Raw genomic sequence first — 17867 nt, forward strand, 5'->3', positions numbered from 1 at the left:
CTAGCCAAAAATGTTGAATCTGTTTTCATCTTGTGTTTGTGAATGCTCACTTAAAACCTTTACTGACAAGAACAAAACTCTGGATGAAATTAAACAGGGTTTTACCCACATGTAGGTAAGTGTCAAATCTTCATTTATCATAAACTGGATGTTTCTGACTCCTGCAGAGCTATGACAATTCACACAAATCCAGGCTCTGTTCAGAATGGTCTAATTTGCAGAAATGCTCTGCAATTCCAATGGAAGGCAATGAGGGCTGGGGTTGCTCTGCATTTCTTCAGGGGAGAAAAGTCAAAGGCTCTTTTGTTACCACTTAGCACATGTGCTCAGAAAGTGTAGAATTATGATCTCAGTGTCAGCATTTTCAGCAATCTTATGCAGGCTACTTACTTATATCAGGTCCAAGCACATTAAAAAATCAGATTGGGCCCCTTGCTAAGGAATCCTTATTATTTTTTTAACTTAGTCCTGACAAGAATAGTCCTATTTCTGCCTTTTTAATTTCACAATTAGATAAGATAGTAGCAGAACTACAAATAATTCCGTGTAAGTCAAAGGTGTAGTTGTTTTGACTGAACACCTAATGAAACACGGGTGGTCTGCAGCACTTGCTGTGGTTCCACATGAATTTCTTCCTTCACTTGCACAGACTTTGTCCTCACTGTTAGACCAGTACCCATCCCTTGGGTTTTCTCCTGGTTGGTGATGATGGTTCTTACACCAGCTCTGGAAAATCAAACCAGCTGAAGAAAAAACCTCTCATTCTGCACTCTTCAAGCCCAGCTGAATTCTTCTGTCCCCTTCTTTTCACAAGCAATTGAACCAGAACAGGAAACTGCTGAGCCAACAGGGGAAAAAAGTATCCCTTTTGTGTTTTGAGTTTGGCTCTGAGTTCCTTGACTGGCTCACCGTGGGTGTGATAGGTGCCAGAGCTAAGGGTAAGTGTGGGAATGTGGCCAGAGGTGGAGGAATGTGGTTTAGGAACCCTTTCCTTCAGTTCAGCTTTGCTTACATTGAGGAACTGCACCAAGGAGCAATTCTGTCTGTAGCAGTGGTCACTGCAATGGAAAAAAATCTGTGTGGATTTTAAAACCAAGAGGACACAAATGTTGTAAGTAAATAGTAAAGCCTTTATTCTCGTTAAGAACAGCATTTTGAAAATAAAACATTTGCCCATGCTTTACAACCTTTGTAGTTTTGTATACTTATGTACAGTCATCATGGTACACATTGATTGTCTTGAAAATCCTTTAAAGATGTACTCAGTAAGAGACCAGTATGCAACAATCAGCGGAAAAAGGGTACGTTATAAAACACACGTTAATACATTTAATAAATATATATCATCTATCAAAAATGAGCTTCAGCTCTCATCAATTAATAAAAAGCACCTGCTTTGTAATCCTGTAAGTTGGTAGAATAATCCAATTGTTTTATTATAAAAGCTACAATGCTCCCTTTTGTATGGCCTTTGGTTAGACCCAAGGCATCGAGCTCAAACGAAGCCAACCAAGATGCCTGTGTTTACACTAAAAGCAGAAACAGCTAATTCCATAGTATTTCATGTACCTTGTTTATAGAAGCAGCTGGATGTATTGAGAGTGTTCTTCTGAAAATGCTACATATTTTCTGGCAAGTGTCAAACACCCTCAATCCATCTGAAAGCTGAACAGGATCTGTAGGACTTTGAACTCTTTTCCTGCCATTGATCAAAAGCTGGTCAATTAAAATCTGGTTTTGCTAATAGATGCTTTTGTCAGATGCTTTTTGATTTCATTTTTCTGCATGGAAACACCATGAGCACATTACCATCAAGGGACATAGTAGCTTTTATAGTATAAAAGCTAATTATAATCAGGAGAACTGTGAAAGGCTTGTGCTTAGTTACTTATTCATGTTGTTCACAGATGCTCTACATTCTAGAAAACTTTCAAAAAAGGCAAAAGTAAATACTGTAACAAAAATATAAGTTAACATAAAGGTGCCTTTCTTCAATTACAGTTTTATTTTGGGGTATTTTACATCACAGACTAGTGACTTACAAAAAAAAAAAGTTGCTCATTACTAATTGTAAAAAGTTGGAAAATAAAGACCCTCCTAAATCTATTGCCACACTTTCACCACCACACATTAAACCCAATCCTGCTAATTTTTAATTCAGTGAGTAGTCCACATGACTAACCCAGTGAGACTAGTCATGTGAACTGCAGTTTGTAAGATCTGGCCATATCTTTGCATAAGCCCTGAAATCCCAAACAACTTCATCAGAAGCAGGATTGGGAACTCTATCAATTCAGTCACATCTAGAAAAAGAGAAAGAAAATTTCTTAAGATAACTATGTCTTGTATAGTTTTTGTCAAAGGTCTGTAAAATATGTATTATAATTCATAAGTCTTGGTTGTAGCATGATAAACTTTTTAAAAGAAACCTGTTCTACCATTTATGCCATGGTCATCTTATATGTTTTTATGATAAGAGTTTTATGAGGGATTTTTTTTTCTAACTGATTTTTAAAAGCAAAATTCTGCAGGCAAGTGATGGTAATTGTTTTTTTTTATTGTTCCAAATTACATGTCTTCTGGGTGGCTATCATTATCTTAAATATTATCTTACTTGATCAAAGCTCTGCTCATAACAAGCAAAATGTATTTCTAAGTCACTGGATAGCATGCAATATCCACCCCTACCCTACTTGGTTACTAAGGCCATCTAGTTACAGACAAAATGAAATAAAGGATCCCTAAAACAAGCACATGCTTCCTTTGCCTCGAGGAGGGGAGGGCAGGGGGGAGCTGACATACTCCTTCACTCATGCATGACAGAAAAACATTGCTTCTGGAGGAGAAGGGCTTTGAAATAAAACCCCATAAGATGATCATGGCAAGAATGGCAATAGATATTTTCCCATATATATATATACATATATCTGTGTGCAACACTCAGGGACTGGTCTTGCAGCCTCTGTACCTTACGTAGACCTACGGGTGTCGATGGGACTACTCGTGGGAGTACAAGGCTGCAGGACTAGGCTCCTAATTCAGTAGAAATGGAGGTACATGAGGAATCAGGAAGACTCTTGAAAAATAAAAAGCTTGTCTTTCTTCTGCAGTATACAGCAAGTAACTTCTCTCTGTGAAGCTACTAAGCTATTCAGTTATTTGTAGTTTTATTTTTTTTTAGTTTGAAAATATATATTTATTACAGCATATGCAAAGTTTAATTGTTATATGTTTCCTATGCCTTCAAGTAAAAACAATTAGCTTTTAGTATTGAGGAAAGCTAAGATTAACATTGGCCAAACAGTGAGGATACAGTGATGTTTTCAACGTCCGATATGCATTAAATGTTAAAGAAAGGAATGATTGCTTGAACATAATGAAAAACCATGGCACAACAAATGGGCAATGGGAACCGTTTAAATAACCTGGAGAAAACAAAGATGAAAAGCTTTGAAAACTCTGCCTTATATCAACTCAAGAAAATGGGTGGGGAGGACTAGGGAAGAAACCACCTTAAATAAACAAAAACAACAACAAACCACCTCCAGCACAGAGATTCTACTCTCTAGGCACTAAAATGCACAACCACATTTAAACGCACGAACACCTGCAGTCCAGGGCAGCGGAGCGCCCGCATGAACCGGCCCGGGGCTCCCACCGCCCCGGCTCCTGCCTCAGCCCGGCCCGGCCCGGCCACGACAGCCCGCCCAGGAATGGCTTCGGGAGCTGTGGGCTCTGCTCACACCCGCCTGGGGCTGCGTGGCTCGGAACCCACCCCTCGGGCCGGGAGAGCCGCCCGTGCCCGACCGCGCTTCTCCGCTCCCCCGAGAGGCTCCGCAAGGCGCATGAAACGCACAGAGCTCCAGAACTGCACCTCCCGGGCCAGCTTCCAGCGAGCAGAGCTCCTGAGAGAGCAGAGCATCGGCCCGCAGAGCTTCTCAAAGAGCAGAGCATCGGCCCGCAGAGCTCCTGAGAGAGCAGAGCTCCTGAAAGAGCAGAGCATCAGCCTGCAGAGCTCCTGAGAGAGCAGAGCATCAGCCCGCAGAGCTCCTGAGAGAGCAGAGCTCCTGAGAGAGCAGAGCATCAGCCCGCAGAGCCATGGGGACCGAGCTGCCCCAGAGGGAGCGTGTCTGCCTACACACGATGCTGCGTGACTGCACAGCACAGCTAGGGAGGGAGCAAACTGGGGACTTCTCATGACGTTGGAAATGACAGGAAAAGGAGAAAAATGGAAAGAAACCCCGCGTGTTTTCGCGCTGTAGTGGCAATCTCTTGTGGCAACATGAGTTAAGTTTAGGTGAGAGGAAGGTATTTTGCAAGCAACTGGCAACCACCAAAACCAGGCTTGTCTAGCACACAAGTTACAGACAAGAGAGTATCTTACACTTCAGAATACAACATCTCCTCTGCCAATTTAAGGTGTGCCTACTTCTGTTTTAAATTAGATTCAGCTTCAGTTGTACAATTTTGTTTTTGCAATTCTCCATTCAATGGTGTTCACATTTAGCAAAATCCTCTGTAGGATTTAGAAAGATCCTGGATGTTTTGTTGCTTTGTTCTGGTACTGTTATGGATTCCTTCCCTCAAAGACACACTGCCAGGGAATAACATCTGCAACAAGGATTCTTATTCTCTACAGCCTACAGCCTTTCACCAGAGGTGTCGTCCAGTGTAACTTGGCGGAGCAGTTGGTATCTGGAAATAAGGATAACAAACCCATAACTGAGAGATCTAGACTGTTCAAAAATCAGTGTTTATCACACTACATGTACAGGACAGCTTTCCAGATGGCAGTTCTAGAGCAAAGTGATACAAAGAAAGTCATCTTCCACCCATACAGTGCATTTATCTCTCTGTAAAACCATGACTATACATACACATGACCTTTGTATCCAACTCAGAACAAAGCAAAACAAACAAAAACCCCAAATTCTCAAGCTTCTCATCCTTTAACTGCCTTCTCCCTGAGCTGCGCATTTTGGTATCAGAAAACAGGCAGAGATGAATTAAAACATCAGAAGGATGCAATCCATTACTGACAGCAAAGCCAAGCCTTTTCATTTTACTCAAGTTGACATGTTTCACACAGTCTTACCACAGAGGAGAATCCCTGTATCTAGTCCCTCTTGTCCACTAAAATCAGCCAGAACTTTACTTACTTAGAAACAAAACCAGACCTGCAATTTCATTTTAAACTGGCTTTAACTGTGGAGGTTGAGTTATGGATTCAGCTTATGATTCAAAAGAAAGAAAACCCAACTCACATGAGTACAAACTGGCTCATGAGTAGATTTTTAAGAAGCATGTAGATATGCATGAAAAATGTGGGAATGAAAATTTTTCGTTTTCAACAGTATGCCTGCTATATGAAATGTCTTAAGTGAAAATTAGACATAATGTGAAAAACATTTGTAAAGTCTGTTTGGCATCACTAAACCAATCTTACAACAACCAGGCTGCAAAAATACAGGTCTATCAAAGATATGCCAAACCACTGTCCAAGGAAGAAAAATTGATGCTATTAACATGAAAATAGTCTATATTCCTCTTTTATGAATCCCTTTACAAATCTGTAAGTTACAAATAATTACATGTATTTTAGAAGAAAATGGAATATATGTGAGAGACAACCATTATCTGCAATAATTATTTAAAGTAACATACTGCCTGAAAACATCTGTATGACTCACACCATCTTGAAAAAATCAGGTTAGAAATGGTGTCACTTAATAGTTATGTTAAATACCTTAATACAAATTTAATTTGAAAGGCCCATTGAATGTGTTGTCTTACAAAAAAACTTGGTTCACTGAAGCTGCACTGCAAAATGTGAATAGCCAAGTAAACAAATGCAAAATACTTGTTAACTACATATTTTCTAGAGGGAAGGGAAGCATTACATGCATAATTTCTGCCTTAATTTTCATTTATAGCTTTCCCCCTGCTGTGAATAAACTAAAGCAGGTTTTTCAATTAGTAACAGTTGTATATATCAGTGCATTTCAAAGATTTCTTAAATCATCACATTTTGATACTTACAGTCCCACCATTTAGCACAACTGCCATCTCAGTTGGCTGATAAACATTGCTTCTAAAAGGAGCACTGGGCCGGCTTCCCAAGCTGCCGTTCCGAAATCCTGCTGTCCTGAGCGCTGCGTTGGGAAACAGAGATCAGCTTAGCACACGGTTAAAGCTGGGCAATCACAGAGCCTCCTCCTTCCAGTTTAGTTATTGGGAATTTTGCCACTGATTTTAACTTCCACGTTGCTGTTGGACAGCTGTTTCCCTGACACGTTGGGAACGGATCTCAGAAGAATCGGATTTACATTAAATGAACTGTTTGTTAGGGAGGGGGGAAAAGGAACCACATTTCTGAAGCTTGCTCAATCTCATTTCAGTGGGAGCTCAGTGCCTTTAGTCACCAAACTTGTGATGGCTCTTGCACAACGCGTTTTGCAAAGTGCTCCCCGTGTTGGTCTGGGTACTGTGGGGTTAAGTGAAATGTGTTACATTTTGCTTTCTATCAAACTCGGTGCACAGGGATCCAAAGCCTTGCTCAAGCCAGTAAGCAAATGCTCACAACCCCCTGAGCATTACTTCAGCATGACTAGCAAATAAGGATTTTCCAGATGTTTCAGATTATATTTACTCTGAGAAACTAGAAAGATGGAGTAAATATTGCTTTAGAATAGCTTAAACATGGCAAATCACTGAAGCCAAAGAGAAGATACTGAGTGTCTTTTTGGCTGTTTATACCAGGAATAAAACAGTCTCCCCATTAATTTTAGTACAAGTTTGGGTTCAAGATGTAAATTCTGAATGAGATGTGCATAATGAGGGATATGCTGCTCTCTCTAAAGCAGGCTGGGGATTGGCACACACAAACTCCCTCTTTAATTTCGAGGGTAAATAATGACTTCAGTGAACTCGGACGTGGCCAGGGAACAGAGCTCATTTATCCACACGACGTGCGTGGTCACAGTAGGCAGAACTCATCTGTCAGCTGCTAAACACAAACATGCCCAGTTCAGGCACCTGGGGCAAGAACTTCTCTTAGATTTAATTCAAACTACAATTCTACAGTCTGGCTGAAATCATGAATGAGCTGAAGTTTATGAGAATTTCAGCAGAGACTTTAATGAAGCCATGATTTATCTCCAGTGTAGCTGCTCTGTGTAGGAGAAGATTTAAATGGATCCTACTGCCATATTATGCTGTCCTCTATCCAGTGCTACTCCTCTCTTTGGAAGTTGTGCATCAAGATGAAGAACAGTACTGATTTAGCACGGAAATTTAGAAATTCCACCCTGCAAATGCTCAGCTGTTGACTTCAGATACATATAGACCCTCACTTGCTCTCCATTTGGAAATTACATATTTTTGGAGAACACTGGGAGAAAAAAATGTGACAATACCTAAACTAGAACTAAGTATTTTCCATTAGACATTTAACCATCTCAAGGTCAGTAACTTTTTTTTTGCTATTTGACTACTTTTTGTGTGATAAATACACACGATTGCACTGGTATTTGCTATTACACACAGACACAAAAATCTTTATCATCATTAAAATATTTACACAGAATATTTACACAAAATATACAGTCATTTCAAAGCTATCTTAAAGAGCCAGTAAATTCAATTTCATATTGCTAAATTTTCCCTATTATTGCAAAGAGCTACAGTTTTTTTGACATGAGAATCTGTGACAAAGCTTGTAGACAAAATACTCATTTTGGATTTTTTTCTCACACTGGTTTTACCATTTTTCCTTGTACTTTTTACATTGATATTAAATAAATCCACTTGCATAGGATATATATAGGTAAAAAACAAGCAGTACTGAGGATATTTAATATTTGCCAAAGCCTCTTTGTAAACACATTTGAAATTTTGTTCACTTTGCTTTTAGGTATTGGCTGTGATGATGACTGGTAGTATTAGAAGTTATTAAATGAAATTTAATGATACCAGAGCTGCTTGGGCTTGGGTTTCCTGACAGCTGTAGCATTCTACATTTCACATCCAGATTTCTCTTGTTTAAGGCAATTAAATTCTCTCTGCCTACAGAGGCTGCCCTACTAGTGTGCACTGCACTTCCAGAGAGCACTGAGAACTCAGTCAACTGCTCTTTGTCCAGGCTTTCTAAATACTTTGATATCATTTTAGAAGGCACACATATGAAAAATAACTCTTCTGAAGAGATATTACAATGTATCATATAATTATTAAAATCCCAGATTAGTAAACTGTTTTAATGATGTTTAAGTTAGTGACTTTAAAATAGGTTTGCTCTATTAATGCTTAATGTTGTTCCTGGCATAGAGCAGCTCTTGTTGCAATGCATAACTTGAAGGTACATTTTTGCTAAGAAAGAGGGCATCAAGGAGGATATGTGCTTGTTTGAACCTGAAGGCTGACCAGATTCTTAAAATGCTGCTCTTAAAAAAGAGGAAAGTTATGAAATTATTTTATACAAGTATTAGTGGAAATAACAAGAATTAATGGAAAATATGTTTGTCCAGGCATGTTTTCTACTTAAAGCTAACTATTTACTGGAACAAGTATTACAGTCAGGAAACTCTTTTCTGCTTATCATGTTGTCCAAACTTTACAGCTAGTAGATCTTCTCTTCTTAAACATCACTCTTACATATGAAGTAGTTGAAGAAAGTACCCTTCCAATAATTTCTGAACTCTTGATGATGAATTCTCAAGCTGAGTCTAATTAAATGGATGAAAGAAGAGAACATTCTCTTCATACCTGCACAGCCAATTGCTCACAGACTCCAGGTGCTTTGCCACTGACAGCCACCAGCACAGGGATCTGACTTAGTGACTTTGTTATTATTAAAGTATTTACTTTAAGTCTCTACCATGCTGCTAAATTTTGTCTCCAAATCCTGCTGTCCCAAGCCAGTCCCTAAAGAACTGCTGCAAAGGAATATTTAATCTGTTCTGATGTATTAAAAATTCCTTTATGCCATGGGAATAGGAATGACTGGCATTTATTACGGTATACATTAACAAGGGCATCAGATAAGGAAATCTATTTTGTATTGTACTGTCATTCAGATAGATTAAAACAGAACATAAATTGCACTATAATAGACAGTATAATGATTTTGTAGCTATCATACATCTATCCATTTCACAAAAAAACTTAATTACTGGATGATTAGATCAGAAAGGAGCTTCCAGTTCTTTTTTAAAAATGCATCCATGAATGGGAAGGATACAGAGTGAAAGATCCAATTTTGTTCTTAGATCTGCCTTAGCCAGAAATAGCTTCACTGAAGGCACTGCAGTTACCTTACTATGAAATTAATTTAATGGGGGATGGAGGACAGTAAAAAAACCCCGCCACAAAAAACAAAAAAAGAGTGCTTTTAACAGTCCATAGTGCAACTGCCTCTTGCTTTAGAACATTAGTAATAACAACCATTCTTTTATTCATGTGATTTTTTTTTTTTTGTTTTGTTTTACCACTGCCCTTATCATTTCTATTCCCAGAACAAACTTCCCTACTAGAAGGAGACCTTTAAAGTTCCTGCTAAAAAACTTAAGAGGAAAAAATGCCTTCATGACCTGACACTCACTTTTGTGCCAAAAAAAAGTGCTGTTCTCCTCCGTGCCTGGTCAGCACCCAGGGAAACATCAAACCCAGAGGAAATCTGACACATAAAGATGAGCAGGAAGGTGAAGTGCCTGGACCATGTGCTCTAAGCTTTCTTTCAGGGGCTGCCAGAGCAATGTAATAACAACTGCCTGAACTACCAATTCTTCTCAATTAGAGTCAGAAAACATCAGTGTGACTTGTAACAAAATCCTTTACCCAGGTGTGGGGCAGCACCAGACCACAACCCCTGAGATCACCACGGCGCTGCTGCTTCCCACCGCTGGTCACGGAGGCACCCCTGGCATTTCTGGCATGGGTTACACCTTCAGCAAGGCTCTGGAGCTCTGAAGCACCCAGTTCTTGCTGGTCCTTCCAGCAATCACTCAGAAACATTTCCACTGCAAATTTTAATGACGTGTGATCACGTGCTACAACAAGGAAGGCAAATTACCTCAAAACCTTTGTGAAACTCAGATGTTCAAGCCTTGAGAACAAAGGCTGTCTTTGAACTGTCTGTAAGCTACTTGGCATTTTTTCCCTCCACAGGGACACAAAGTGTCACAAAAGCCATTTTAATGCAAAGGTAATTAATAGTAATTATTTTGTTGCTCAAATGGTTGAGTAATTTGTAACATACACCATTTTTTTCTGAGGTTTCAGGAAAATATTTTGCATTAAATGTTGAAAACTGCTAATTACAAAAAATGTCATTGAACTTATTTAAAGGTTATTTTTCCACAATGATTTTTTTATTATTTTGGTGTTGCCTTTGCATTTGAAATTGTTTGTTTTTTCAAAGAAAAATCAACATGTGGAAGATAATTTTAACCTATGTATTGTCTGCCTTTTTTTTATTTTTCTCTCTCACTAGAGAATATCTTAGTGAAAATTGTAAAAGGGAACAAGGTGTAGTGTGAAAATTATTGTATTTATCATGACCTTCGTTTTCAACACCTAAAAATGTCTCATACAGAGAGTTTTCTTGACACTATAAAAAATATAGTCCTTTATAGCCAATTTTTACCTGCATTATGTTCATCCATTGAAAAGGCTTTGTTTTCCATGTAGCTCCGAGGAAGCTGTATATCTTCCTCAAAAGCGGTTTCACGCATCCTCGGCTGAGAAGTATCAAAATAATTGGGTGTGTTTTCCTGCTGTGATGGAAGGATGGTACAGTGGACCTCTGGGATGGCATGAAAAATAACAAAGACCCAGCCACTGGACACCAGTGCAATGGCCAGAGTGGGATCACTCCATTTGTCTCTTCTCTGGAGCTCAGCGTTACCGAAGAGGTACATAGTCATCCAGGCTACCCAAATCAGGATGGAAAAGAAAAGGGTTATAATGAGGCATACTCCGTTTTTCTTCCATTTCTTGAACTTCCCACAGAGAGTGAAAAACGAAAATCCCATGGTAAAGACCATCAGGAACATAACGTAAATGGAAGCCATCACAAAATCCATGGGTTCGTAGCTGCAGGCCAGCTTGTTGTCTCTGACAACCGTCAGGATCAGCCACTCGGTCGCGATGATGACCTGCACCAGCATCAGGCACGTGGCCACCCCGGCCAGGTGCCAGCCAGACGGGCTCTTCCCGTGGCGAACGAGCCTGCCAAGTCTCCAGGCTTGGGCTAGCAAGCAGGAGAAGCACAAAGCAAAGATAACTCCCCAGAGAAACCTTCGGGTCGAGCACACCATTTCATCTTCCTGGATGATGAAAGCAAACGTCAGCCCAAACAGTCCCAGAGTCCCGAAGAGAAAGAGGAAGTGCATTCCCAGGGGGCTCTTCTTCTCTTTGTCCTTGATGAAGGGCAGCCTCACCAGCAAAATCAGCATCAGCAGCAGCGTGGTCAGCACGCCTGCCCCCGCCACCGCCTCCAGAACGATGCCCCAGATGGCATCCAGGTCACACAGGTACACGTACTGGGGCAGGAGATCCAGCCCGCAGCCCCGGGGAGTGCTGGAGTTCTCTGAAGAGCCATAGCTGATCACCAGCAGGAGGAAGAAACCAATGGCTGGGTAGGTTTTCATTTTTCTGTCTGAGACAACAAAGTATTTGTTTAGCGGGAGCTGAGGTTGGAGGATCTCACAGCCACTGAAGCCCAGCTTGTTCCAGTGGCCCATGTTTACAGTTTTTGCACTGGATCTGCAGCTGGCACAGCCTCCCCCAGCCCCCTTCACTGCCCTCCCAAAAGCTGCTTTTGCCTGTTGTACTCAGAATACAAAATGACTAATTGCTCTGTTTGCACAGATTGAAAACAACATTTCCAAACTCTGACCCTGCAAATGGCCTGCAACACAGCCAGAAACAATTACGTATCCTGTTTCAAATATTACATTATCTGCAATACTTGGACACTTACTAGCTGTTTAAATGTAATACCCCATTCAAATCAAGGTGTTTAAAGCGTGTTTAAGTTGCACTGGGCCTGATGCAGGTGTAAGCAATCACAGGCAGTCACAACAAGACTGTCCCACAGCCTTGCTCCTTGTACTGGAACAAAGAGGCAAAACCTCTTTTTAAATTATTACTTTTTAAAGGATAAAACAATCCAAGGAAAATAAACATTGTACATTCTTAAAAAAAGAAAAACCTTGTTTTCATGCTCGGTCAATATGCAGTTATCATATTCACTTCTTTCATCCTCTTCCAGATATTAGATTGCATTTGGAAATGGGAATGGTAGTCTAGAAAAATCCCATATTCTGTGACAATGGTGCACACATGCAGTGTCATCAATCAACTAATCAAAAATGAATGCCTCATTGTGCTTCTTAGCCAGTCCAAAGCCATTCAAAGGAGACAAATAACAAAACCCAGAGCATCTCTTTCTTGGATCCAGAGAGTGGACAATGGTAAACACTCCAGGAACCCAGCACATCCCACTTCACCACCAGGACCAAAAGCCTAGACAAATCCCAACTTGGTTTAGGAAGAACATGGGTTAGGTGCTTTAAAAATACACATTATGGTGTTTGCTTTTATTAAGCAAAGCAGATTACTAAAAAATGTAACCTTTAACTCCCAGTCTGCCTCAGCCACAGCCCTGTAAGGTAGTCTGGAGCAAACACGGTGAGGAGCAGATATGAAACCTGACTCTGTTAACCTTCACCAGCAGTTAGTGCTGCAGGTTCCAGCAGGATTTTCCTCATTGATGTGGGGGATGTTTCAGACTCCCACTGGCACTGCATGACCACGAGGAAGAAAAGCAGCACACAAGCAGGCAGGGATGTTAGGCAAGGTGAGTCACACGGCTCATGGGACGTGTTTAGGGTGCAAAGTGAAAAGCAGAGAAACTATCAGGAGCTCTTCTGTAAGCCATACAACAGCCCTAAATGGTTACCTGTCCAAAGGGATTTCATAGATTAGAACTGCTTTTAATGAAAACTTGGAAAACTTTAATGAGAGTTGAAAATGATTTAAAGTAGTGGTGCAGTGTTGCATTGAGCACAGTCATAACCAACACAAAAGCTACTTACACAGACTGTCTGAAACTGTACTGTGTCTCTTAAGAGCTGAGAACTATGGACTTACAGTCCTGTAATGACCAAAGTTAAATCCTGAGGCTCTGAATCCTCAAACCAATGTTTCCTTGTGTCATGACCAATGGCCATGTCCAGCCTCTATCAGGAGACAGATGATGAAGTTGATGATGTTTCCTATCAGGGGCACCAAGAGAGCAAACATGCCAATATAAACCTGTAATGACTCTATGGTCTGCACCCACACAGGGTACAAAACATCCTATTACAAACCTTCATCTCAGAAGTGGAAGCTGTGACAAATAATGTGATGTGGGCTTGGACAAACAGGAAATGGGTAATGGGTGATCTCTGCCAGCCCACAGATATTAATCTTTGCACTATTGGAAGGGCTTCAATGTTCTAACGATGCAATGACCTGCTAAGGACAAATTATTTGTTTTTTCTACCTATCTGTAATTTACTTCATGGGGGATTGGTAGAACATACACTTGTTTATATCTGATTTGTGTAACAGGTTCTTCAATGATTCTGTTGCAACACCCACGTTAAAAACACTGACTTTACAGACAGAAAACTAATCATCAGTGAAATATATTCATTTTTGTATTGAATATACGCTCAATAAATCTCCTTGCCCTTTGAGTACATAATTAACTAGAAGAAAACATTCCGAAGATAGTTCTCCAATTCCTTTCATGCACAGTCAATTCCTACTGCAACTAGTGAATTTCCTCTTTAGAGTCTTTGAAACGTCCTAAAAAGTGTGAAATGGTCAGTGCCTGCTGACACAAAAGGGGGAAACCACTGGGACCTACTAAGGCAATGCCCCAAACCAGTGGTACCATTTTAAGAAGTAGGAGGTCATGTGGCAAATGATTCAAAATTCATTCTAAATGTCACCCAAACTAGAAACAATAAACAGCCCCAAAGTGAGGGTCATGTTAATTTTCCACTATCCCATCACTTACAAATTGTGGTGAGCATGGACTAAATTGCTTTCAATACTAGCTTTGTTGATTAGCTACTCTCCAAAGACCTGGGGGGTAATTAATTAAGTGCAAGTATCCCCAGTTCTAAGATATTTTCCATTTTTCTGGTTACTTTATTCATGTCATGTAACCCTCATGTGATTGAGCTATTCTAGGACAGTCTGTTTCCATGGAGATTGTGCTGCATGGGTAAGCAGTCATATTGTCAGGCCATCATTTGTTTCCTCTTCCTATTTGGAAGTGTTTGGGAGGGGGAAGGGAGGGTTAATGAATTTGAGTATTTCCCCCTCCATGAAGAAGTGGTTCATTTTGGAAAGGGGGAATTAAGCTGTGACAAAATATACTCAAGAATTCAAAATACAAGTTCTGAAATACAGAGGTCTTCAACTCAAGAGGAATTTTCCCAAGTTACTTTGTGCTTTTGGGAAAGCTGATGGGACATAATCAGTGGTCCTCTTAGAAAGGTCCCAGACAGCCACAATACTGACCAAGAAAATCTGTAGGACTGCTGACAGCTACTCCTGATGAAATAATTCCCTACGCAGTGTCAGTGAATCTCACTAAACACTAGATCCTGCCCGGAGCAAAGCTGGAAAGCAGAGCTTGAAGTCTCATAACTGCTATCAACAAAGCAGTTTGTTTCTAACCTGTTTACTATCAATTTCTGCCTAACTGGGTAAAAACAGGCAACATTAATAATCTACTCCCTGAGACATTACAAGCCAAAAAAAACTCCTCTTTCTAGTGCTGATACTCAGCACTGAATACAGACAGTTATAAAAACAAGGGGAAGCACTGCATTACAACACACAAGTTTGGCAAGTGAACATCACAACTTTAGCTAAAACTACACATTCAGTCATTTTAAGGGAAAACTGTGAAGTGTTTTTTTGTTTGTTTGTTTGTTTGTTTTTTCCCCAGAAAAGTATCATTTTAAGGGAAAACTGTGAAGTGGGGGTTTTTTTGTTGTTTGTTTTTGGTTTTTTTTTTTTTTCCAGAAAAGTTGTTTTTGCAAAAACCAGAAATACGTCATTATGAGGGTTTTATTAAAACAGAATCTTCCTCAAGCCTATGCAGTGGGTAGGATGGCAGAGTTCTGTGCCTCTTGAGATTTTATAGTAAAATTTTACTGCACATTCTTGCTGGTTGTTACTTAAATCAGTAGCTGTAGAGGAAGAGTATATTCACATCTTTATGTCTAGATTAGCTCCTGCTAAAGTTATGCAACCTCACAGTAGTAACAATAGCGCTCTATTCGGCTGGCACTCCACTCCTGCAGCCAGAGCAGACAGCAACACAGGAGAGCCACAGAGACATTCCAGCACAGATACAGCCAGTGCACCAATACATCCCCTGCACTCTGCAATGAACTGTTCACAGGGAACAAAAGCAACTTGAGATTTTTTTTTTCCCCTCCAGATTCCTCTCCAAAACTTCACTTCGGTAAAGCCATTAAGGCAACATACCTGAAACCAGAGCAATCAGGAACACTTGCAATCAATATTCTAATCAATAAGCCTTACACATTTTAGGCAAAAGCAGTGAACAATTAGCAGGACAGCTACTGTTTCAATCTAGTACTCAATTTTTGGCTCAAAATCTGCTCTCAATGACAGCTGTAATAACTCCACTGTTTTCTACAGAGTGAGGTCCCTTCATTACATTATCTGGCATAGAGTCACTACAGAAATTGCAGACACAAAGCTGCCCCAGCAGGTACAAACTACAATTACAAGCAACTAAGCAGAAATAGAAAATCTCACAGTTGTCATCAAAAAGTTGTCACAGTTAAAAATCAATGAGGCTTTCTGTAGCTAAAGTATCCTGACCAAAGCTTGCAAAGGGATCAAAAAGACACAGCTGTATGCTGCTACAGAATATATATACAGAATAAATGTGCAATTGTGCAAAGAGTTAAGGTTAGGCTATTCATGGCTAGATGCATTATCTGCTTTTGTACCTGGAGTTCAAATGTTAGTCAGCTGACACAGGGAGATGCATTCAATAGCAGTGAAGAAAAACAATCTAGTAAATATAAGCAATAGTAGCACAAATAGTAACCACACAGGCAGAAGACTGGTTCACTGTGCAATTTCCAAAAGAGAACCACCCCCGCCACGAAGTGTTGTGGAGAGATGCGAGTGAGTGAGGAATTAATCACAACACAGGATCTCTGCCAGCTGCTTTTGATCAGAACTGAAGAATGAGCTCCAGGACTGATAACAGAGCAGCAACAGCCAAGCTGAGATCAGACTACTCAAGAGACGTGTGTATTTCCAGAATAATAATTAATAGTGCAATTGTGCATTGTAGGCAAAAATGCAGCAGTGATTTTGACAGCCCCTGCATCAGACACACATCATGCTCTGCTACAGCCTCGCCGTTACGCAAGGCAAGACCCCACTCCAAAAAGGACATGTAGAAAAAGTATTGCTTTCATTTAGAAATACTTTGTGATGCTGAATTCACTATGAAATTATCTAATTTTCTAGGAGCTGAATTCCCTTTGGTCAGAATCAGTGTATCACGTGTGCCTAGGTACTTCTGACCACAGTGCCTGGTGTTGAATTCACAAGCGACAGCAATCAATTACAGCAATCAACCTTTTTATTTTCTTTGCTAATTCTCAGACTGTTTCTATTCATGTCATAGCCTTCTAGCAGATGGGTTCTGTCACGGGGTTTCTCCTGATGTAGCGAGACAACACCTCAACCCTGGTACTCCCTGCTGGTAAGCGGCAAGGGGATCCCCGGTACAGCTACTCGGGGCTAGCGCTGATCGCCAAGCTGGGTGTTTGGGCTCAGCACGCAGGAAATCCTGTTAGCCTTGGGATAAACATTAAGGGCAGGTGTAAACAAAGGGTTCACATAAGTGCTAAATCCTCTCTCTGCGTGGCTTTGCGGAGAGGTAACACAGAGAGAGGGCTTCTATTAACTAGAGAGAAAACTCTGCGCACCCGCACCCAGCCGGAGCCCCGCCAGCCCCGGGACCGGACCGCGGCCGGGGGCCAACAAAAGGTTCTTCCCCCTCGGCCTCTTCCCTGCCACTGCCCTTGAGCCCCCGCTGGGGCAGGCGATGAGGAGCCGGCCTGGGCCGCAGCCGCCCCGCGCAGCACGGCGCTGCGAGGCCGAGCGGCCGCTCCGTGCGGCCGGGGCGCGCTGCCTCCGCGCGGGGCTCGCCGTAATCCACCGGCAGCCTCCTCCTGCGGGACCATACCTATCCCGCTCCAGCCTCCGCTCCTTTGTCCCTTCGCTCATTTCTCTCTTCGGTTTCTTTTCCCCGTCCTTTCCTCCCCCGCCTGTCCCCGCTGCTCTTCCCCATCCTTTCCGAACTTCACTGCCCTCCTCGCCAGCTGCCGCCCCGCTCCCCGCAGCGCAGCCCCCTGCTCCGAGCCCCCCCGTCCTGCCCTATATCCCGCCTAATCCCCACCAGGATTCCTATATCCAGCCTGTTGTCTGCTGGCGGCCACCGAGCTAATTCTGCGGGCAGCGCAGGGCGCAGAGCCGGGTGAGCGGCTCCGCTCCGTGCCCCGGCCCGCAGCCCTTCCCCGGGCGCACCCCCGGAGCCGGTCCCGGGCCGCTGTCCCCCCGCCCGCCGCCGGCTCACCCGCTGTCTGCTGCGGCCGAGGGCGGCGGGGCAGCTCTGTCCGCCAGCCCTCCGCAAGTCACATCCCGGCTCCGGCGGCGCGGCGGCTCCGCGGCGGGGAGCGAAGGCAGCGCCGACCGCCCCCGCGGCGGCTCACGGAGCGGAGCGGTGTCCGCCGCGCTCTGCGCCC

At 42.0% G+C, this 17867-nt stretch overlaps 1 protein-coding gene across 2 annotated transcripts; it reads right to left on the bottom strand.

The window, feature by feature from the left end:
* Positions 1-4067: 4067 nt before the first annotated feature.
* On the bottom strand, positions 4068-17861 carry GPRC5B (G protein-coupled receptor class C group 5 member B). Of its 2 annotated transcripts, none has more exons than XM_041401658.1 (4): positions 17699-17861; positions 10643-11652; positions 6040-6152; positions 4068-4695 (listed from the first exon to the last, which is right to left on the bottom strand). In XM_041401658.1, exons 2-4 carry the CDS (start codon positions 11646-11648, stop codon positions 4651-4653), a joined length of 1164 nt encoding a protein of 387 aa, XP_041257592.1. In that variant the 5' UTR covers positions 11649-11652; positions 17699-17861; the 3' UTR covers positions 4068-4650. The 2 variants fall into 2 exon arrangements, with proteins under 2 accessions (XP_041257592.1, XP_041257591.1); XM_041401657.1 differs by having other exon boundaries at positions 10643-11656.
* Positions 17862-17867: the final 6 nt, after the last annotated feature.

Source organism: Onychostruthus taczanowskii, unplaced genomic scaffold, assembly GCF_017590055.1.
Source record: "Onychostruthus taczanowskii isolate IOZ18803 unplaced genomic scaffold, ASM1759005v1 scaffold19, whole genome shotgun sequence".
In the NCBI taxonomy this organism is placed as follows: domain Eukaryota; kingdom Metazoa; phylum Chordata; class Aves; order Passeriformes; family Passeridae; genus Onychostruthus; species Onychostruthus taczanowskii.

Coding starts and splice junctions, on each gene's coding strand:
- GPRC5B (XM_041401658.1), bottom strand. CDS start 11,648: ATGAAAACCTACCCAGCCATTGGTTTCTTCCTCCTGCTGGTGATCAGC. Junction 6,153..10,642: donor AATGGATGAACATAATGCAG/GTAAAAATTGGC, acceptor TTCCCAACGCAG/CGCTCAGGACAGCAGGATTT. Junction 4,696..6,039: donor TTGTGCTAAATGGTGGGACT/GTAAGTATCAAA, acceptor CCTTATTTCCAG/ATACCAACTGCTCCGCCAAG.